The following is a 22,873-nucleotide window of genomic DNA, read 5'->3' on the forward strand; positions in this document are numbered from 1 at the left end:
TATTTAAAGATTTTCATTGCTAAGATATTCCTCTCCTTTTTGACCTTACCCCAGTACATTATTATTTAGGTAGTGGTAGAAAACTGAGCCCTTTTCTCATGGATGCACCTCTTGAGATTTCTGTAAAATTGAAATAAAGTAAGAAATCTCATCTTTGGTGAAGTGGCACAAGATTATTCAAGCACACACAAAAAAGTAAAGAACTTTTTGATTACATTTTAGTTTCTAGAAAGTTAGACCCTTCACTTTTCCTCATGTAATTCTGAGACCTTATACTGAAAGATGTGCCAAATGTCAAATGTCCCAGGAAAATGCTTTTCGTAGACTTGGAAAAAAGTTGAAGAGCCATCCTTAATTGACCGTCGTGAAAGAAATTATAGAAGTTTACCCTGCTGACATTATCTGATGTGAGTGATCCAAGGGATATAAAAACCCAAACAACTGGAAATTGAAGTCCACTTACTTAGCTCCCCTTGTATTGCTGAGTGGTTCTGCTGTGGAATATTATTATCACACTTGCTCTATTCCTTTTTTGTTACAAAATTTTTTTTTTTCTTTTAGGAATTTCTAGATTAGGGTAGTGGCAATAAAAGCAATAGTTCACATGTTTCTTGTTTGTTTATATGAAAATTAGTGACTAAAATAGTTTTTAGAATGCAGATTAAGATCAAACTTCTGCTAAATTCAGAAATATATAACCCTTTTTTTTTTACCCCAGCCCAGAGAGCATGGGACTTCTTGACCCAGCGACCAGTGATGGGCGAGTTATTTTCTTCTTACCCTGGCAAAAGATGACTATAGCTGGCACTACTGACACTCCAACTGATGTTACCAACCATCCAATTCCTTCTGAAGAAGATATCAACTTCATTTTGAATGAAGTGCGTAACTACTTGAGTAGTGATGTTGAAGGTAAGTTTGCGTTCCTTTAAGTTTATCCTCCCTCTTTTGTATCTCCCAAGCCATTCCAGCTCTCACTAGGTAGCTGCCATATCTCCAGACTGACTCAGCTCCATACCCAGCCTGCTCTAACTCTTAATGCTGACTACTTCTAGAAGGTTTATGAGGGCCAAGTTATAACACAGTAGGGAGAAGTTGCCTTTTTTCTCCTCTACTTTCTCCATCCACATGAAACACAGTCCTTTTCTGATCCTTTCTAGTGGCAGGATTGGGGTGCCATTATATGAGTTCTGGTCACCCATGCTCTTCCAGAAGAAGAGTATGAAAGGTTTGCATCACTGATTTCTAGAGCTTGGGAAGATCTGATTTATAGATCGAGGCTATCCCTAGGAAATAATTAATCAGAGAAATGAGAGGATAGGATAGAGATATATATTCTAAGAAATTTAGTGAGCTATTTACTATGTGGAAAGATAAGTACACTTGCTTTAATATAAAAAGCCAAATTTTACCTTTTTTTTCCCAGTGCTAACTTGAGCATGTTTTAATTCTTTTTCTTATTCTTTCTTCCTTTTCTTTCTTTTTTTTTTTTTTTTTTTTAATCTTTTTAGGGCCGCACCTGTGAACTTCCACAGGCTAAGGGTCAAATCAGAGCCACAGCAATGCCAGATCTGAGCCGTGTCTTCGACCTACATCATAGCTCACAGCAACGCTGGATCCTTTAACTCACTGAGAGAGGCCAAGGATCAAACCCAAATCCTCATGGATATTAGTCAAATTCTTAACCCACTGGGCCACAACAGGAACTCCAAGCATGCTTTCTTTTAACATGGATATCATAACATTGTCTCCAATGGACATATATGGTATATTGCTTTTTTTTTTTTTTTTAAATCCAGGCTAGTTTCAGAAGTTTCTCAACATTATTTCCTATCTCAGTTAATAGCCTTCCTTCCATCTAGTCACCCAGGTTGGAAAGGGAGGGCATCCTTTGCTGATCCTTCTCTTTCCACATCCAGCCCAACTCCCATCCTTGCACACTCTGAAGTATCATGGAAATCCTCTCTCACTTTCATTGCGCTGGTCCATACTTGTGTCATTTTTCACTCAAACAGTTGCATTGACCCCCTGACTGGCTTCCATTTATCAGGTTTCTGTGTCCCTACTGGGGCCAGTCCTTCCATCAGAATTCTTTCTAAAGTGCAAAAATATCCCTTTGACGTCTCATCCTCACCTTTAGGAAAAAAAAATTAAACTATCTCATATGGAATCTAAACCTTTTCAAAACTTGTCTTTGCAAGTTTATATTCAACTACTCCACCTCTGAATATTCTGTAGTCTAATCATATTGTATTACTTCCTATTTTCAAATGAGCTCCTGCACTCAAAAACGTTCATGCCTTGTTTATTTAGGTTGAAGTTTTGTTCTCGATGCCCTTTCTGCCAACTTCTCATCTTGGCAAGAATACCACTTACACTTCAGAAACCACCTTTCTTTTGTAGCCCCCTAGAACACTGGTCTAGTATATCACAATGTTATATTATAGGTGACAGTCTAAGATATATTCTCACCTGGAGCTTCTTAGGGGTAAGAATTCTTTATTTGTCCTCAAAGCTTGTTATATAGCGAGTATGCCACTCATGGTTGTTTTAAAATTAGTAATAAGTGCTTTCAGGGTTTTTGATGCTGGTAGCAATTTGAAAATCTTTCTATATTAAGGTAGGCAGTTTATGATTTTCTGAAAAACAGTCTTCATCTGTTTATATCAGTATCTCCTATAATATTGGCTCCTTGGAGGACCTGCAAAAACACAGTTTTCAGCTTGATGAGATTCACTAGCATCCTTTTTCCCTAAAGAATTTTTTTTAATCATGTGATCACACATTTAGAAACAAATAAAACAGACTGATTTAAAAATGTTTTCAGAGAATCTCCTATTTAATAAATCGATCCATATTGTATAAAGTTAGCTTCTTCCAATTTCAAGTAATGGATATAATTTCATTTTGGATAAAGTGGATAAATTTATAGTCTTTCACACACACATTCACAGTTTTTTAGGAAATGGTCATGCCCTGTTTAATATCCATATTTAAAGACTTAAAATGCATTGCAGTTTTAGCTTGATACTTTTTTCCCCCTTTACAGTCTATGAAGAGCTTCATCTGGGTATGATGGTATTTTAATGTATTATTGTTAATGAATTATTAATGAATCTTGCTTCATTTCACATTTATCTGGGTATAATATTTGTTACAAGTGGGTTTATATTGGGGCCCAAAGGGCAGGGAGTTTAGATTTTTAGAGCAGGAAATAAAATTAATTCAAGAGCAGAGAACTGTAGTTGACAATTTCCAAATCTCTCTCTCTCTCTTTTTTTTTGCTTTTTAGGGCTGCGCTTTCAGCATATGGAAGTTCCCAGGCTAGGGGTTGAATCAGAGCTGCAGCTGCCAGCCTATGCCACAGCCACAGCAACACGGGATCTAAGCCAAGTCTGCAACCTACACCAAAGCTCATGGCAACAAGGGATCCTTAACCCACTGAGTGAGGCCGGGGATGGAACCCTCATCCTCATGGATACTAGTTGGATTCTTTTCCACTGAGCCACAGTGGAAATTCCAGTTTCCAAATTCTTAAAGTTCGAATGCACTAATAAGAAATCCAACCATTCATATGCCGTGCTGAGAGGCTGGATGTGCTAGAAGCAGGTCTAGGTTCCAAAAGGCCGTGGTGCCCATGTCCTGGATGGGGATTTCCTCCAGTGAAATGCACCTTGGGCTGGAACAGAGATAGAGCCTGTACCTCCCACTTTTATTCTGCATATTAATAAATGGAAGACTTAGCAATACCTGTTGGGATCTGCTTGGTCTATAGAGGTCTTTTCAGTTAACATACCTTTTAGTAGTCAGGTTAATTGGTGAAACTAACAAAAAGTTTTTGTCAATTTTGAGTTTTGGTAAAAGTAGATTAGAATTAATATCTGAACACTGTAACTCAGTCCTTTCCTCTGGTGGTCTTGGGAGTTTTGAAATTAAGAATTCTTCAGATAGCAAAATATCCAGGGTAAAAGCAGAGGTGACAGCTCTTTTATGTACTTCATTTATCCCCTGAGCTCACCATCTATCATACTTTTCCAACTTAGATTATCCTTTTAAAAACAATCAGCAGTGATCCTTTATGATTTCATTCCTACTACTATTGGACCAAAGGCCTCAGAGTAGATGAGGAATTACCCTCAGTCTTGGTAGAGTGCTAATTAGTGAAAGTGTGTCTATATCTAAAGTGAAAAACTCAAATTCCCATTTTTCCAAGTGAAACCCGATATTCCCTTCTATACTGGTAGATTTTTGACTTTGTGCTGTTGCTATACATATTTTAATCTTTCCATTTGTCTGCAGCATGTAATACATGCTTTATTTTTTTAAAATCAACTTACTGAGCACTTTTTATGCTAGACACTCTGCTAAGCATATTGCTTGTATTATCTCTTCGATTCCTCCTAACAACCTTATTCTGTTTATTTTTTAATTCCCATTTTATAGATAAAGATACTGAGGCTCAATGACTGTTTTTTTGCCCATAGCTCATTTGTGTTGGAGCGATGATGTTGAGTACATTTCAGTTGAGCTCTAAAAATACTTTTGCTTCTAAACACTGTGCAGTGTTCCAACTGATAATTGAGTTTATTGCATGATGTGATATTATATCCACTAGGGGATTGGACTAAGTCTCTCAATTCATTTCATGGAAGCTGCTTGACACCTTCAGAATGATAGCTCTCAACTGGCCTTATTTGGATTTGAATGTTAAAGTAGAGGAGGTTTCATTTTTCATAACTAATCCCTTGGGCCAAGTAGTGTCTTCTACAGATTTTAAAAAGAAAAACTTTGTGTAGATCCTAGAGCAATACTATTGAAATGTTTTGTATTCACAAGGGTTGAAATCATCATTTAAAGAAGGATTTATTAAATGGATGAATAAGTAAAATTCTGACAACAGTTTCTGAGCCTCCCCAAATGGCTATATCCTTAAGAAGAAAAAAAAAAAGTGTCAAATCTTAACACTCCATGCTGTTCGCAGCAGCTGCCACACTTCTGCAAAATGCGTCAGAACAATTCTGAAAAGCATTTTGCCTGTTGGGAATAAGACCATGTCTTCTTTCACGATTTAGAGAGCTTTCCATTCACAGGCTGAATTTTCTAGATTACTTGTTTGTTCTTTTCTGAAATGGGTAATTGATAGTTGTGCAGGGTGTATTGGGTTAGGAAGAAAAATGATCTTTTGGAAAATGTATCATTAAGTCTGCTGTGTAGAGGTTAATCAGAAGGATGCAGTGGCGAAACTAAGCTGTGACTTAAAGGGATTGAGGGAGACAGAAGATTTGTGGAGTGCTTTATCCATGTAGTTTTTCTGGAGTGCTTCTCTAGGCAGCTTCTCTAGTTGTACACAGGTTTTCACATATGCAATTAGTAGTGTTTATAGATTGCCTGTTATTCAATTAACAACTGAGCTGGCCATATCAACTCACTGCAGACCTGCCTTTTCACTGCCAGAGATTGTACCAGGGTTATCAACTTACACAGGCTTGGATGTCTTCCAGCTGTTTAATTATAGTGTCACGCGCTTTGCTTTTTCTAGTTTCATTAGTTTATAAATGTAATATGGTATCTTATTTCTGTGATTAACACTTCATTTCCACAGGTTAAACATGCTGGTAGTGAAGTATTGATTTCTGACACTGTTTTCCCCTGTGTTCATTTAGATATTTTCACATGCTTTTTATTGATTTTTTGAAAGTGGCAAACGAGAAAGAACACCCCAAAACGTATGGCTGAATAACTGATGTGAAGCAAAACCGCACGTTTGGCCCCTAATTGTTACTTCCTGTGGGCTGCATTTCCTATTAACTCTTAAAATCAACACTCACCTTGCCAAGTTTTTAAGAACAAAAAAATATTAATTATAATTTGAAACAGTTATACCACATTTAGTCTTTTCAACAATCTGTGAAAAATTGATCTTGAACTTTACTATTTATATTTTATTCCTTATATATTATATATACTAAAACTTGAATGAGTTATTTATCAGGGTTATAATAAAAATAAATTCTTAAACATGATGATAGAAGGACTATTGTGTTTCTTCACTATCCTTCTGAAAATACTAAGAAGAACTTTAATACACTCTGGAGGTACTCATGGTTTTTTTGACAACTGGCACTTGAAAAATCAACTGGATGCTATCTGGGTGAGCCTCTCTATTAAGTGATGAGAATTGTTGTCACCTTCAACAGTTGCATTGTCCATTTGTTTAAATATATGGTCATTAGAAACCTAAAGTCAGAGGCCAAACTATTATTGCTTTTGATTTTGGGGGGACCACACCACAGACACAGCAATGCCAGATCTGAGCCACATCTGCCACCGATAGCTTAGCTCATGGCAACGGCAGATCCTTAACCCATTGAGCCGTGACGGGAACTCCTGCTTTTGACTTTGTAATGTCAGCTCTTGTTTGATATAAAAAGTTCAGAGAAGTTTAATATGCCACTTAATATTTTTGATCACTATAAACGACCCCCTCCTTGATGGAGTATTTGAGGTATTGAGAAATATTAGAATTAACATTGCTGAAGACTTTCAGCATGGTGAGGAAGATTCAACAGTAATGGAATCTTGTTTGGCTATCCTGACAGTGTGAGGACCAGAAAAATCAAGATGAATCTTTGAGCTCTGAAGCAGAAAGGCCTCAAGTTGAGGTATTTTCTTCACATATTATACCATGGAGAGTTAGTTAAAGTAGGTGATGTTCATTATCCACTCGTGGCTACAACCTGAATGATAGAACCAATTTCTAGGTAGGAACTTGAGGATAGGAGTACTTAATTTGGTAAAAATATTCTCATTTCTTTGGACTCATGATATTAGTAGGAGAGGAGGCTACTTTCAAATGATAAATATGGAACATGTTATGACAGTCAAGTGTTTGGGGAAGGGAAGCATACTATTATAGCAGATTACATAGTTATGAACAAAGAAAGTACCATCAAATTTCACTGAAAAGATGCTCCATCAGAGACGTGGGCAAGGTGGTCAGGGTGCAGGTAACCCAACTTGATGACCTACCAGGACAAGTCAGATTTTCTACTTGGCAGTTTTACTCTAGAGCTGCCTTATGCAATGTCATAGCCTGTATGTGTGTATATCATGTGGCTATTTAAATTTATATTGGGAGTTCCTGTGGTAACACAGTAGAAATAATCCGACTAGTATCCATGAGGATGCAGGTTCGATCTCTGGCCTCACTCATTGGGTTAAGGATCCAGCGTTGTTGTGAGCTATGGTGTAGATTGCAGATGTGGCTCAGATCTCACATTGCTGTGGCTGTGGTATAGGCCATTGACTGCAATTCCAATTGGACTCCTAGCCTGGGAACTTCCATATGCCACTGGTGTAGCCCTTAAAAGCAAAGCAAAAAAAAAAAAAAAAAAAGTTAAAAGTAAATAAAATTTGAAAGTGAGTTTCTCAGTCACGCGAACCACATTTCAAGTGCTTAACAACCTCCTGCAGCTAGTGGCTAGTGCATTGGACAGTGAAGGGACAGAACATGTCCATCACTGCAAAAAGGTATATGGAATGGTGCTGCTCTACAGGCGCTAGAGTTACTTCTATAGACGCTTAGAGAAGGAAATTTATTAGAGTCATTGAGTTGGTGGGGGTTTTTTGTTGTTGTTATTGTAAAAGGAAGGAATGTGGTATGTTGTAAAAGATCTCCAGGTACAAGAAGGCTCATGAGTTGATTAATTTAGTGACTGAGCAGTGGCTAAGGCCCATAGCCCTTATTTCTCTTCACTCCACCACCCGCCTGGTTGGCTGTATCTATCTTATGGTTTTCTTCCATGGTGACAATGTGGCATGGCAGTTCCTGGCAATATTGGAAGTTTCTCTCTGCTGTCTGTCCACTGCTTTTGACTCTCTTTCTAAAGAGAACTTTAATTAGAGTCTGTTTAACAGTGCACAAGGGTTTCCACTGTGGGTGAATAAGTAATGAGAGAAACCTGTTAGGTTCCTTGCCATCTCTTCTACAAGAGGTGAGAATTCATGTCTCATGTGTTTAGCTATGCTGTGCCCTGTGGGCCTAGATTATACCCATAGCCTGGACTGTTAGTTCTTAATTTGGATGGTAGAGAGTTACAACTGCTTTATTTTTTAGCAGCAATTTGTGGCATTTTGAATAATAAAAATCATTAGATCTCAAGGTTGGGAGAAAACTGATAGATGATAGATAACACAATCCAACCACACTCTGGTCTAATAATATAAATATGCTGCAGGCCTAAAGCCTGATTTATAGTTAAATGTGACTTAAAATTTGATTATCCTTAAATGTATCTTTTAAAATAAATATAATCCCAACGTTCATCTCATAATTCTCAGGCTAAAAAGCTGAATGCTAAGATATACATTAAAATAAATGAAGCTTCCTGACACATTATGAACTCTTCCCTAGCAGTATTTTCTTTTCATTTTTTTGAGCATCAGTTGCAAGAGTAAGAACTAGAAATGGTCTCCATATACATAATGTTTTATTTAGTTTTCCTCCATGAATGAAAAACTCAAATGTTTTAGTTTGGTCTTTTTGTTTCAGACAATAGGCTTTCATGGATGTATTTTTCTGCCTGTTATACCAGAAAAGGTAAAGCATTTGCCACACAGATTATTTGTATGTGCTTTAAATTTACTCTAGAAAGTCTAACTTTCCATCAGATAATTTTAAAATCAGTCAGGAGGCTGTAAGAATGGAAACCAAATTCCTGATCAGCGTGGCCATCTAAGGAATTTCAGAGACACTACAGACTCTGCAGTGACCACAGTGACGTTCTAAGTGGTCAGCTAAGTTTTATTTTTGACTCAGAGGGCAATTTGAACTCTAATGGAAAATAGTGGTAATTTCCTAGTTAAGCTTTTTGTAAAGATTAAAATATTGCATGATTTGTGTTGAGGTTTTACAAGACTTTTGTGGAATTGTGTGGAGCAAGAATTCACCCCCATTCCATGGAAGCCACCAGGATTAAATCTATTGAAGAGGATGCTCCCGCCAGAGGGAAGGTCTAGGGCTGGAATCCCAGCATTAAGACAGCCTCGTGGTCTCCACTAAGCGAGACTGGGAGGCTTGGGCTTTCCTCACCAGTTTATGAGGTTTATTCTTCCTTTGTTTCAGATGCCGTGTTTGGATATTGGTTTGATTAAAAACCCCATAAAAGTGTGGGGGTACCTCTTCTTTCAGATTATAGTCATGTTAAGAGTGTGGCCTTTAAGGAACTATGCTAAAATATGTCAGATTGTCAGATTACCTTAGTTGACTTTCTCTTTACAGAAATCTGTTTTTCATTTGAGATCAAGATGGAGAGATTTTCATCCAGTATAACTTGTTTTAGGATTTTAGGATCTTTCCCTATACTTAGGAATTTTTGTTTGTTTGTTTGTTTGTTTGTTTTGGTTTTTTGTTTGCTTGCTTGTTTTTTTAGTAGTCCAACATTCAAGAAATTTCAAAGAGTCTTTTTGTGAATCTTTCCACAAGAGTCTGCTAGATAAGTATTTAAATACTTTTTAAAGTCTTCTGTGTATAAATGTACAGGGAGGGTTACTGTACAAGAACATACAACCAAGGGGTGAAGGGGATCTGAAATCTAATCTGCCCTCTGCTTCTCATAAGTAGTTTTGTCTTCCGTGAGAAGAGATAGCAAGATATATTATAGGAGTCTAGGAGAAAATGTAATGAGTCATAAATCTTTCCATTTGTTTTTGTTTCTGCTTTGTTTTTGTTCTTTGTAATTATTCCAGATTGCCCCAGCTGAGGGTTGCTAACATTTGTTTCTTTTGTTTACTCTTTGGGACCTAGTCAGTGATTTTCAAGTTCTTTGCTTTGCTGTTTTTTTTTTTTTTTTTTCTTTTTTTTTTAATCCACATTATTTTTGTGACAAAAATAATTTTTCAAGTTTTTCTTGTAACTTGTCCACTCGTTGAATTATTTTACTTAAGGGCTTCTCCTCCCTTTTCAAGTATATATTCATGTGTTCCTTTTCCTGAACTCTTTCTTGCTTATTACTTATAGTTTTGTTGTGATGTCTCTGAGCAATCCTCTTAACCCTTGGCATTCCTTCCCAGTGAGAAGAGGGGACGTCCTGGCAGCATGGAGCGGTATTCGTCCCCTTGTAACAGACCCCAAGTCTGCAGATACACAGTCCATCTCCCGAAATCATGTTGTGGACATCAGCGAGAGTGGCCTCATCACTATAGCGGGTACGGGGCGTTACCTTGGTGTTTGGGTGTGCTTCAGCTGGCATCGTCAGTTCAGTTGTCATACCATGATCTCTCTCTTTTTTTTTAAATGAATAGGGATTTTTAAAAAACTGATCCTGAGTAAAATCTTATTTGTTATAAACAGGTGAATTTTATTAATAATAAATTGATGAATGGTTAATTATAAGAAAAACAATGGGTGGTAACAAACTATTTATCAACTTATTTGTAGGTGGAAAGTGGACAACCTATCGATCTATGGCAGAAGATACCATAAATGCTGCCGTCAAGGCCCACAATTTGAATGCAGGACCAAGTAGAACAGTTGGGCTTTTCCTTCAAGGAGGCAAAGACTGGAGCCCCACACTCTACATCAGGCTCGTCCAGGATTATGGACTTGAAAGTGAGGTGGGCATGCATTGCCACATTATCTTACCATTATCTCACCATTGCCAGTAACAGAATCAGAAAAACCATATGGCTTCCCTGATTTAGAGTTTCCTATTGCTGGGTTCGTTTCTATCTGTGTGCTTGTGGGAGTGAACTAAAAGAAAAAATATATATATTTTGCTTTAATTGCCTAAAAAGCAATGCACATTTTGGTTTCTATTTTAGAATCTGGGGTTAGTTTGGTTTGTTTCTAGTAGACAGGACCTCCCAAATTCTTTATCTGTTGAGCATAAGGAAGGCTGTTCTTCAGAAGTGATTTTGGGAGCAGAATGAAGCTGCAGCTTCATCAGTCATTGACAGAGTGACACATGTGTAGTAGAGTTAGTGCTGGTGTAAGCATTCCGAGCCCAAGTAGTTTCCTCCCACAAAATCAAAATCTAATACCCTCCTAGAACTATTAGTTACAGGCCATCCAAAACTGACAAGATAAGCATGCACATTTTTTTGCTTTGTACCTAGAAGCTGTTAATATTCAAAATACCTGCCTGATATAGTTTTGTTTCCTTAGGTGGCCCAGCATCTTGCCGCCACCTATGGCGACAAGGCTTTTGAGGTGGCCAAGATGGCAAGTGTGACGGGAAAACGGTGGCCCATCGTTGGGGTGCGCCTTGTGTCAGAATTTCCATACATTGAAGCAGAGGTATGTGAATGGCCACGAAGGCATTTCCTGTCTGCCATTCATCTGTGCGTTCTCTATCCTATTGAGAATTTATATGTGGCTAAGTTTTAATTTACATACATCAGCTAAAACATGGGGTAAAATGTCTGCCCTGCACAGATCCTTTCATTTACAATTTTTTTTTTTTTTTTTGGTCTTTTTGCCTTTTCTAGGGCTGCTTTCGCAGCATATGGAGGTTCCCAGGCTAGGGGTCAAATCGGAGCTGTAGCTGCCAGCCCACGCCATAGCCACACAATTCAGGATTTGAGCTGCATCTGCAACCTACACCACAGCACACAGAAACGCTGGATCCCTAACCCACTGAGCAAGGCCAGGGATCAAACCCACAACCTCATGGTTCCTAGTTGGATTCGTTAACCACTGAGCCACCATGGGAACTCCTCATTTACAAAATTTTAGTGTCAACTCTGAAGTGTCAACTTCTTTCTCCTCCATGGACCTATCCCAAATCTTATTGATTCACAGTCGTTTGCCCCCCCCCCTTTTTTTTTTTTTTTGTCTTTTTGTCTATTGTCTTTTTGTTGTTGTTGTTGTTGTTGTTGTTATTGTTGCTATTTCTTGGGCCGCTCCCGCGGCATATGGAGGTTCCCAGGCTAGGGGTTGAATCGGAGCTGTAGCCACCGGCCTACGCCAGGGCCACAGCAACGCGGGATCCGAGCCGCGTCTGCAACCTACACCACAGCTCACGGCAACGCCGGATCGTTAACCCACTGAGCAAGGGCAGGGATCGAACCCGCAACCTCATGGTTCCTAGTCGGATTCGTTAACCTCTGCGCCACGACGGGAACTCCCGTTTGCCCCTTTTGAGAACCTCTAGCTTCTCCACTTTGTACATTTGTGCTGCCTGATGCTTTATCTTGATTTGACACTTTATGTTTATGATTCACTGCACCTTAAACCATGGGTATCCAGTAAGCATTTGCTTGTGGATTCAATGAAAGACCTCTGTCTTCTAATTACTCTGAGACAGAAAACTTCGAACAGCCTAAAGAGATGAGACTGTAATTTTTCAATACTCCTTCTTTGCCTGTTCAGCTCTGTAAACAATATCCATGCTATGTATAGGCAAAGAGGTGATTTCTGTGGATGGTAAATGAGAACTGATGAATTTGCATGTTTGTGCCAGGGGTTCTATTCAGGGAGAAGGCATTCACTCTTGTACAACTTGTCCCAATTCCCAAACCTTCTTTGGCAGACAGATGGGGAACTCGTATGATGTCACTGTTTGTCTCATGCCTGCTTTGTAAATAAAAATGTAACTTTTCCAAAGCAAGGATTTTTTTTTTTAAGTGAAACTTTATTTCCTTCTTTTTTTTTTTTTTTTTAAGGCCTAAATTAATCATTTTACTTCAATTCCAACTTAGGTGAAATATGGAATTAAGGAGTATGCCTGCACGGCAGTGGACATGATTTCACGTCGGACTCGCCTGGCCTTTCTAAATGTTCAGGCAGCAGAGGAAGCCCTACCCAGGATTGTTGAACTGATGGGCAGAGAACTGAATTGGAATGATTCTAAAAAAGAGGTATTATATGGAAGTCTTTATTTTTATTTTTAAGTTTTTTGTTTTTTGTTTTTTTTGCCTTTCTGTCTTTTTTAGGGCCACACCCCCGGCACATGCAAGTTCCCAGGCTAGGGGTCCAGTCGGAGCTGTAGCCGCCGGCCTACATCACAGCCACAGCAACAGCAACTTGGGATCAGAGCTGCGTCTGTGACCTACACCACAGTACAAGGCAATGCCAGATCCTTAACCAACTCAGCGAGGCTAGGGATTGAACATTTGTCCTCGTGGATGCCAGTCAGATTCGTTAACCGCTGAGCCATAACGGGAACTCCATTATATGGAAGTCATTAAAACCAGTTTACATGATAAGCTTGTAATGTCTTAATCTGTTAGTAGAAGCTAACATAGTTTTTGATGGTGACTTCAGATTTTCTTCCAGTTTCTATGTGTATTATGTGTGTTTAATATTGTTAGGCCCTAGGAAACTGCCAAGATATTCTTGTAACAAATACCTTGCTGCAATAAATTCTTGTAACAAATATCCTTGTAACCAAATATTCTTTGTGGTAGTTTTTGGAAAGTCCCTTATAGAAAAATGTTCTCAAATTTGTGGTCATAATTCCTAAAAAAGTAAGATAAAAACAATTGTGGGTAGAACCTTTTCTGGATTTCATTGAAAACATTCTTAGAATGTATTCTGAAGTGAAATTCACACTCCTGCAAGTTTGCCTTTGGTAGAAAATAGTGGTTTTATGGCCTGACCACCAAATGCTTATTGACTTGTGTAATTTGAAATTTTATATTTATACCCAAATTAAAAAAAGAAAGCCAGTGATGGTTAGATGCCCACATATACAGCCCTGGGCTTCTTGTAATAAATAGAAGATCATCATGATTTTTAATTAAACCAAAGTATTATGATGTACAGAGGTATCATACATGTGTTTATTTAGAAAGTACTCTCTGTGCTTATTAGTTTAGTTTCTTCCCCCCAGTCTTTCTTGAATCCATTCCATTTAGGCTCTTTTGCTGCCACTTTGCTGCAGTGGCTATGGTCACCCTCATCAGTCACTTCCACATTGCTCATTGTACTTGTCAACTCGAGGTCATCCTTTTACTCAACCAGTTAGTAGCCTTGACGCAGTTGGTTTCTCCCTCCTTCTTGAACACTACGTGTCTTAGTTTGCTTGGGCTGCTATAACAGAATACCCCAGAGTGGGTGGCTTTAATAGCAGTCACTTATTTCTTACAATTCTGGAAGCTATAAATCTGAGATCAGGGTGCCAAGGTGAGATGGTTGGACTCCTTGCTGGGGTCCTCCCTCCTGGCTTTCAGACAGCTGCCTTCTGGAGGGAGGGAGGGAGAGAGAGAGGGGAAGAGGGAGAGAGAGAGAGGAAGGAAGAGAGAAGGAGAGGGAGGAGGAGGGGGAGATGGGGCGAAGAGGGTGGGAGAGAGAGAGAAAGCTCTCTGGTCTCTTCTGTTGAGGGTGCTAATCCTAACAAGGTTTATCCAAAGCTAGTTACATCTCCAAAGCCTCACCCCTCCAAATCCTACCACACTGGAGGTTAGGCCCTCAGCATACGAATTTGGGGGGGATACAATTCAGTCCACAGCACCATCTTTCTCAGATCTCCTCCTGCCTCCCTCAGACGAGTACTATTTCTGACCTCTCCATATCATAAATACCTATTCCACTTTTTGGTTGCCAGGACCTAAATCTTAGTTTCATATTTGATCTAAAGCCATCAACCAACCTTATATTTATCTTCAAATAATGACATGAGTTCAGTTAGGACACTCAGCTGCTGTCAACCTGATTCAGGCTACTAGCATCTCTTACATGGATTATTATAATAGCCTCCCCTCCCCAAACAGTGTCCCTGCTTTAACAATTTCAGTGATTCCATTAAAATTAAGAAAGGTCATTGGATCTGTTAATCTGAAATTCAGAAGGGAGGTCTGCCCTGGAGATATAAATTTAAGTTGGTCATTAAGACATCACAGGATTAGGGAGCTGGTACAGTTAGAGGACAAAAAGTGATCCTAAGACTGAACCCTGGAGCACTCCAGAGTTTAGATGCTGGGGAGAGAAAGAAGAATCCAGAATAAGAAAGTAATAGTTGGTGATGTTGGAGAAGGTGTGACAGGACTCAAAAGAGATTTGGGACCCAGAAGAAAAAGGAAGGAATATTTTAAGAAGAGAAAGGTCATCTACTGTATCAACTACTACTGCCAGGGTTGATAAGATGAGGACTGGTAATTAACAGTTCCTTTTTTTTTTTTTTGTCTTTTTGCCATTTCTTGGGCCTCTCCTGTGGCATATGGAGGTTCCCAGGCTAGGGGTTGAATTGGAGCTGTAGCTGCCGGCCTATGCCAGAGCCACAGCAACACTGTGGATCTGCCACCCACACCACAGCTTACAGCAATGCCAGATCCCCAACCCACTGAGCAAGGCCAGGGATCAAACCCTCAACCCCATGGTTCCTAGTCGGATTCGCTAACCACTGAGCCATGATGGGAACTCCAGGTAATTAACAGTTCCTTTGCTAACACATCCTCTCTTTTACTCAGAGTCAGTCTCAAGTCATTACAATGGTTTATGGGCCTCTCTGTGATCTAGCCACCACTTTTCTTTTTTTTCCTTTTTAGGGCTACATCTGTGGCATATGAAAGTTCCCAGGCTAGGGGTCAAATCAGAGCTGCATCTGCCTGCCTATACCACAGCCACAGGAATGTGGGATCCGAGCTGTGTCTGTAAACTACACCACAGCTCATGGCAACACTGGATCCTTAACCCACTGAGTGAGGCCAGGAATCGAACCGCATCCTCATGGATACTAGTTACAGCTGAGTCATGACAGGAACTCCTCCTCCAATTTTAATGCCATCTATGTAGTGCACTGTTGTTGAGAATCACTGTTTGATAAGAACTCCTTAATCCTAACTACAACTCTTTTCAGGCATAACCTTTACCCCCATTTCATAGTTGAGGAAACAGGCTCAAGGAGGTAAGTTCCAGTCAGAGTTCATACAACTAGTAAATTGTGGAACTGGGGTTGAAACCAGGTATTCTGATCACAGAGTATACCTTTTCTCACCCTGCCCTGCTGCCTCTGCATTGGCTGGACTAGTTTATAGCTCTTCCGGTTTTGAGTTTTGGTTTGGCCAAGTAATTCTATATACAGAAACAACACCAGAATGAAACTTATTCCTGTGCTACTGCCAATCATTTTTACCATATAGAAGGATTGGGGATAATGTGTTCCTGTAAAAATTATGGTTGGAATGATTTGAATATGTAGGAAGGTACTTTGTGCCAGGAATTCAGGCTGTAGGAGGTAGGAAGGAGGAAGAAAACTCTGTGAACTAGTTATGTTTGGCCCTCCTGAAGAAACCAGATTTAACTTCAGTTTAGATTTTATGAGCAGATTTATGTTCTCTGAAATATTCTCCCATCCCCCTTAGCAAACAAAGTAACAGAAATAAAAGACCTAAAGTTATCACTCAGGATCTGAGACATAGGAGTATTAATGAGAACCACGGACAGTCTAGAGAGAACAAAGAACAAAGGAAAAAGAATTAAAGGTTAGAAAGCTGGACTTCTGAGAAAAGGTTAAAAGCACTGGGATTACTTAACCTGCAAAAGTGAAAGAGGAACGAGGTGATAAATAACTCTCTGCAGATGAATTGTGTTTTTCGTTTTTTGTTTTTTTTTTGTTTTTTTTTTTTGTTTTTACCAGTCAATACTTAATGAGTGACTTCTGCACTGAGCATTATACCAGATATTTTAGGTGAGTGATAACTAGCTCATAGTTTCAAGGATCTTCAAATTTGATTGTTTACAACACGTATATGCCTCAGAAATGTGTGTATATCTTCCAAACTAAAGGAGAGATTTAGAGAACTGTTACTTAAGACCAAACACAGCCAACTTGGAAGAACCAACCAAAGAGGAAGGCATTGTCAAGGGAAGCTGGGGACTGATAGAGGAGTTGGTGAAGATATTTAGAGAATGTGACATCGCCAAATTGTGTTTTACAGGTTATAAATTAAAGCCAGTGAAAAGATGACTACATGGTCAAAAGAGGTTTGGAAATTATGAGTTAAGCAAATGAAGCCATTTTCTCGAATGCAGATAATTTGGCACCTTTAAAATGCTTATGTTCATTGTCAGTGTCCAAAAGAGAATTTATTTGGAGACAGATTCAACTCTCCCTTGAGTCTGTACTAGTATTGCTGTGGGATATATTTTGGAAAATGCTGCTGTATTATTTGGCAAGGTAGATTTTTTTATAACTTTCAGACAAAACATACATTTCATTGAGGGACTTTAGAGAGAAGACCACTTAAGCCTACTGAGAGAGTCTCACAAAAAGATCTTTTTTTTTCAAAAATAATTCCAGTGAGGAGAATAAAGGGGGGAAGCAAGTGAAGAAATGGAGGGACTACAAACAAGGCCAGCTGATAAGCACCAAATATCAAACAGATGGGAGACAAAAGACGCAACAGTGAAAGAGTATCCAGGACTACTAAAAAATGCATATGAATAGTGTCAGGAATTGGCTGAGTGTTGGCAAAAATGCTAAGACCACCACAAATAACTTTTACAAATCGAAAAGAATGCAAATAAGGCCTAACCTAGATCATCGCTTAAGCTGACTAACACTGTATCCTTGATTGCTGGAGAAGGGAGAAAACTTTTCAACTCATAGTTTAATACCAATTTGTTTTTCTTTTTTTCCATTTTGTCAAGGAGAATGATTTCCATTGTGAGAAGAGCAAAATAAATATTGGTAAGAGGAAATAGACATTCAAATAGAGGGCTGCTCTAAATGAGTTTGTATGCCAACTCAGAAAAATTATACCTCAGGGTACTCAGAGAATTTGCAGATGGGATTTATTTAACTACAGTTGAGCTTTAAAATATCATGGCAAATAGGAGCAGAACCAGAAGACAGAAGGTGGGCAAATGTAGTAACAAATTTAAAAGGGGAAGGGGGGGAATACAGTGTATAACCTGTAAACTAGTGGTCTTGGCATTGATCTTGGGCAGTTTTCTATGTTTTGGCATTTAAGTTTGTTTTATCAGTATTTATCAAGAAGTAGTGATCACTGGAAGCTAGTCATGAACCATTTAGAAAACATAAATCACTTCAGACACTTTCTTTTCAGGAAGAGCAACAAGTTTGTTAGATCAGGCAAATGTTATAGACATAATGTATTTGGATTTCATTTAGGGTTGTAGGAGCCCCCCTCCCCCGATATCATTTAAAAATTGGTGAATTTATAGCTGTCAAATGATCACTCTCCTTAGAAGAGGTCTCTGCTAGCAGGTTGTGGGGACTCCGTCCTTGGTCTTGACCGAATCTAGCTTGGTTCAGGTGCTGAGATTACAACATTGATGGCACACATCTTTGGTGTCCTATAGGAGACTGGAGGGCAGAGTGAATGGTGACACATTGAAGCAATGGGTGACATTTCATTAGGTACAGTTTAATAGAGATAAATGTTTTCCTACCTTGTATTGGGTAGAAAAACAATTCCATCCACTCATGACAGGTTTGATAAGACTTGACAGTAGCACATGCAAAAACGAAATATAGTTTTTGTTAACTGAGAATGCGTAGCAGGTAACAGTGGATCATGGCCACCCCCAGATGCAATTACAACCTTAAGCTGCCTTAAGAGAACCTCCTATCTCTAGACTGATGAAGCTGGTATCTACTTCTGTCTAGGACATGCTAGATCTCTGTTGGAGTATTGTGTTGTCTTCTGATAATTTTACTATATGACAGACTAGCTGTGGTTTGGGAGGAATTATCCAGCATGGTGAATGGGTTTAAAATCATGTCTGGGAGTTCCCATCATGGCACAGAGGAAACAAATCTGACTAGAAACCATGAGGTTGCAGGTTTGATTCCTGGTCTCGCTCAGTGGGTTAATATCCAGTGTTGCTGTGAGCTGTGGTGTAGGTTGCAGATGTGGCTTGGATCTGGCATTGCTGTGGCTCTGGTGGAGGCCAGCAGCAACAGGTCTGAATGAACCCCTAGCCAGGGAACCTCCATATGCCACAGCTGCAGCCCTAAAAAGACAAAATAAAATAAAATAAAATCATGTCTTATGCTGGAGAGTAATTCTAGACTTAAAGAAAGTCTTAAGGAGGAAGGATCTATCTGTAAGTATTCCTTGTTTTGTGATACAGGGGAAAAAAATTTTAGACTTTAAAAATGTTACTGTAGGAAAGTTGAGCTAATCCCAAATTGGAAGAATTGCAGAGATTGGTTTAATCTCAGCATAAGTATTTTAAGCAATTGGGGCCTTCCCTTCCTGCTTTCAGTGAAATTGAGTTACCTCTCTATTACTAGAGTTCTTTAGACGGAGACCTCATGCTTCTAGTTTTGGAATGCTGCAAAGGAAATGTGGGGTTAGGGAGGTACATTGGTGAATTCTAAGGAAAAAACCCCTTCTGGCTTTGGGACTCTATGATCCCTTGCTTGATATGGAGTATAGTTAATGACATGGGCAGTAAAGGACATGACTTAAGGAAGAGCTTGTTCTTGGAGGGAAGCTCCCAAGATGCCATATCCAAGGAGATGAATCTTGGACCAGTTTTGTAGAAAATAGCTGGGCAAAATTGGTGCAATAAAACAATAATTTCATTTTTAACTAGTGGATTTTCTTGTGCGAAGACAGTAATCTGCCAGTGAAGAATGTTCCTGGTGATTTTTAAAGGCAAGTTTTACCTTTAAAAGTATGCCCTGTATATTATGTGTGTGTGTATATAATAAAATAAATAAATATATAATATATAACATATATAATAGAACTCCTAATGTTATTACATAGCAAAATGAAAAGATAGAAGTGCTAAAAAATTATCTCAGCTAATATATGTCTGTGTCTTCTTTATATATTTTAAAAATATATGTATTTCTCCTAAGAGAAAGGAAAGTAGGAAGGGAATAATATCAGAAAATATGCTTATCTTCTGAAGAAAAAGGAGCAAAAGGACTTGTCACTGATGTAAACAAAGACATATAAGCACATGTCATGCAAGAGTGTGTGCCATTTTTTATTTTCCTTGTTTTGCTTTTCACTGGCAGTATTCTGCAGACCAGAATTTAGATCTACAAATTGACTTAGTAAGATCCTTTGATGGGCAGTCTGGGGAATTTAAGACTTATATTATTAAGCATTTCTAGGTCAAAATCTCATGGATTTACTATAGCAAGCACACACTTTTCACTTACATTATATGAAGACTGCGTGTAAGCTGCTGTGGCTCTTTGTATTTTAGATTGGCTTCAGATCTCTCTGAATCATGCCTTACTCATGGCACAGGAGCAAGAGAGGCTAAGCAAAACTGCACAGTTGTGTTTAAAGCTTTTACTCAAAAGTGGCATTTATCATTTCCATTCATGTGCTATTGGCCAAAGTAAATCACCTGCCCAGGTTCAGATCAGGGGGGTTGAGAAGTATACTTATGGGTGAGAAATGTGTGTATGAGTATAAAAGAGAGTAAAGAGATATTTGTGAACAATATACAGTATGAGTCATTTTGGAAGTTTCGGTTTTTTTTGTTTTTTGGGTTTTTTGTTTGTTTGTTTGTTTTTAGGGCTGCACCCACAGTGTATGAAGGTTCCCAGGCTAGGAGTTAAATTAGAGCTGCAGCTGCTGGCCTACGCCACAGTTACAACAATGCCAGATCTGAGCTGCGTCTGTGACCTACACCATAGCTCACAGCAACACTGGATCCCTAACCCACTGAGCGAGGCTGGGGATTGAACCTTCATCCTCATGGATACTAGTCAGATTCATTTCCCCTGAGCCACTCCCATTTTGGAATTTTTCAGTTGGGAGACTGGTATGATGAAATCTAAGACAGTATCCTCAGTAATACGATAGTATCAGTTGAGGCTGGTGACGCTGAAAACAGGAAGAGTAGCTATTCAATAGAATAGTTTGTTTCTTCTCATGGCTGTAACCTCCACCCAACTATAAGCATACTACTGACAAAATTTTAGAATTAGTTAATCCTATGATGTCTCTCTTGTTACCGCATGCCACATTATAGTAGTTGTTCAAGTCCTGGATATCATCTTCACTTTTAATGCTTTTTTGTCACTAAGCCACAAAGACTTGATCCTGTAGATTTTGGTAGTCATTACTGTGGAAGAATATTTGGCAGTAAAAGAAGCAAAATATTAAAACATGCAACAACATGAATGAGTCTCAGAATTGTTATGCTATATATGAATGTAATCAAACAGAAGACTACCTACTATATGAACCCTACATAGGAAATTCTAGAAAAAGCAAAACTCTGGTGATAAAAAAGCAGAGGTTGCCAGGGACTAGAGGTCAGGGGAAGGAATCAACTGCAAATGGGAGTGAGGAAGATTTTTAGGGGGATAGAAATGTTCTATATCTTTTGATCATGGTGGAGAATACATCACACTGCATACCTAAAATAGGTGAATTTTAGTGAATATAAATTATACTTCAGTAATAGTGGAGGAAATAAAAAAAATTGTGCTTGCTAGAAAAATGAAGATGGGCTTCTTTTTAGAAAACCAAATTTTAAAAAAGAGAAAAAAATAATTCTTTCCATAAATCTTTGAACTTTGTGTGTCTGTGTTTTAGGAAGAACTTGAAACAGCCAGGAAGTTTCTATATTATGAAATGGGCTATAAATCTCGATCAGAACAGCTAACAGATCGCTCTGAAATTAGCCTACTGCCTTCAGACATTGACAGGTACTTCTAATAAGTTTCTCTCTCTCTCTCTTTTTTTTTGTCTTCACTTACCTAAGTATATTTATTTGCATTATTCAATGATGTGTTCCAGGTACAAGAAGAGATTTCATAAGTTTGATGCAGACCAAAAGGGCTTTATTACCATTGTTGATGTTCAGCGTGTATTAGAGGTAATATTTTTTTGGGTTCAATATCTTTGATAGCAGAAGAATGTCAAGATCACATTAAATAACTTTTCTATCTAGTGCTTTCTATATTTTTCTTTGAAACTCTCAACAACGTTAATAAAAAGATATGTATATTTTTAATTTATTTTTATTTTTTTTCTTGTCTTTTTGCCTTTTCTGGGGCTGCTCCGGCAGCATATGGAGGTTCCCAGGCTAGGGGTCTATGCCACAGCCACAGCAACGCAGGATCCAAGCTGCATCTGCAACCTACACCACAGCTCACAGCAATGCCGGGTCTTTAACCCACTGAGCAAGGCCAGGGATCGAACCCACAACGTCATGGTTCCTAGTCAGATTCGTTAACCACTGCGCCACGATAGGAACTCCAAAGATATGTATACTTTTTAGTGAAACTTCGTTATTTTGTGCTTTCCTTTTATTTAGAGTATCAATGTCCAAATGGATGAAAACACGCTTCATGAAATTCTGAATGAAGTAGATTTGAATAAAAATGGACAGGTTGAACTCAATGAATTTTTGCAGGTGAGTTGAAAGGAAACAAGTATACTTGCTTTTTATCTTTCGGTCATCAATGGATGTTCAGGAATGGATTTTTAAGTCCATACATTTCAGTCAGTTCTCACTTCATTCTGAAAAAAGAAAAAAGCTTGAAGCCAGCAAAGTTGATTTATCTGCCTTTAAAGATAAGGCTTTATGCGGTGCGTGTTCTTTTTCTAAGACACATTCTGCTGTGTTGGGCAATTTAGATTAAATCTAAGTTAATTACAGCTTAAAGGGAGGAATCAGAAGTGTGCTTTATAAAGAAATATGCCGTGGGGTACCACTGACGGACCTTTCTTTAGTTCTTATGTGGAAAGCGTATTTTTAATCAAGGAAGTTTAAAGAAATCAGAGTTGTATTCATTTGAGAATCATATTCACTTGAGAACCTGAAATGCGATGATTATAGTCTTACATTTTAAAGAAACCGAAAAGCAAAAGAAAGGAAACCTGTGTTCTGGGTCAAGACCATATAATTCAAGCATTTCTAGTTCCAATTTTCCACTTACCCAAGGCTCAGTTATTTAATCCTAACCGTGAAGTAAATTTTGTT

General features: G+C 38.6%; 1 protein-coding gene across 5 annotated transcripts in view; it reads left to right on the plus strand.

Moving 5' to 3' along the window:
* Positions 1-22,873, plus strand: part of GPD2 (glycerol-3-phosphate dehydrogenase 2) — a 136,092-nt gene that overhangs the window by 107,457 nt on the left and 5,762 nt on the right. For 4 of the 5 annotated variants that reach the window (XM_021075780.2, XM_021075778.2, XM_021075777.2 and 1 more), the window contains exons 9-16: positions 719-912; positions 10,072-10,206; positions 10,439-10,614; positions 11,165-11,296; positions 12,700-12,858; positions 21,481-21,593; positions 21,685-21,763; positions 22,205-22,303. In XM_021075780.2, the coding sequence (XP_020931439.1) occupies positions 719-912; positions 10,072-10,206; positions 10,439-10,614; positions 11,165-11,296; positions 12,700-12,858; positions 21,481-21,593; positions 21,685-21,763; positions 22,205-22,303 (1,087 nt within the window). Of the gene's footprint in view, positions 1-718; positions 3,299-7,330; positions 7,396-10,071; positions 10,207-10,438; positions 10,615-11,164; positions 11,297-12,699; positions 12,859-21,480; positions 21,594-21,684; positions 21,764-22,204; positions 22,304-22,873 lie in introns of those variants that run through there. The other variant, XR_014828997.1, reaches the window with a different exon arrangement.

Source organism: Sus scrofa, chromosome 15 (assembly GCF_054392235.1).
Source record: "Sus scrofa isolate SSC_HxYL_T2T_F1_AM1 chromosome 15, Sscrofa_HxYL_maternal_Yorkshire_Landrace_v2.0, whole genome shotgun sequence".
NCBI lineage: Eukaryota > Metazoa > Chordata > Mammalia > Artiodactyla > Suidae > Sus > Sus scrofa.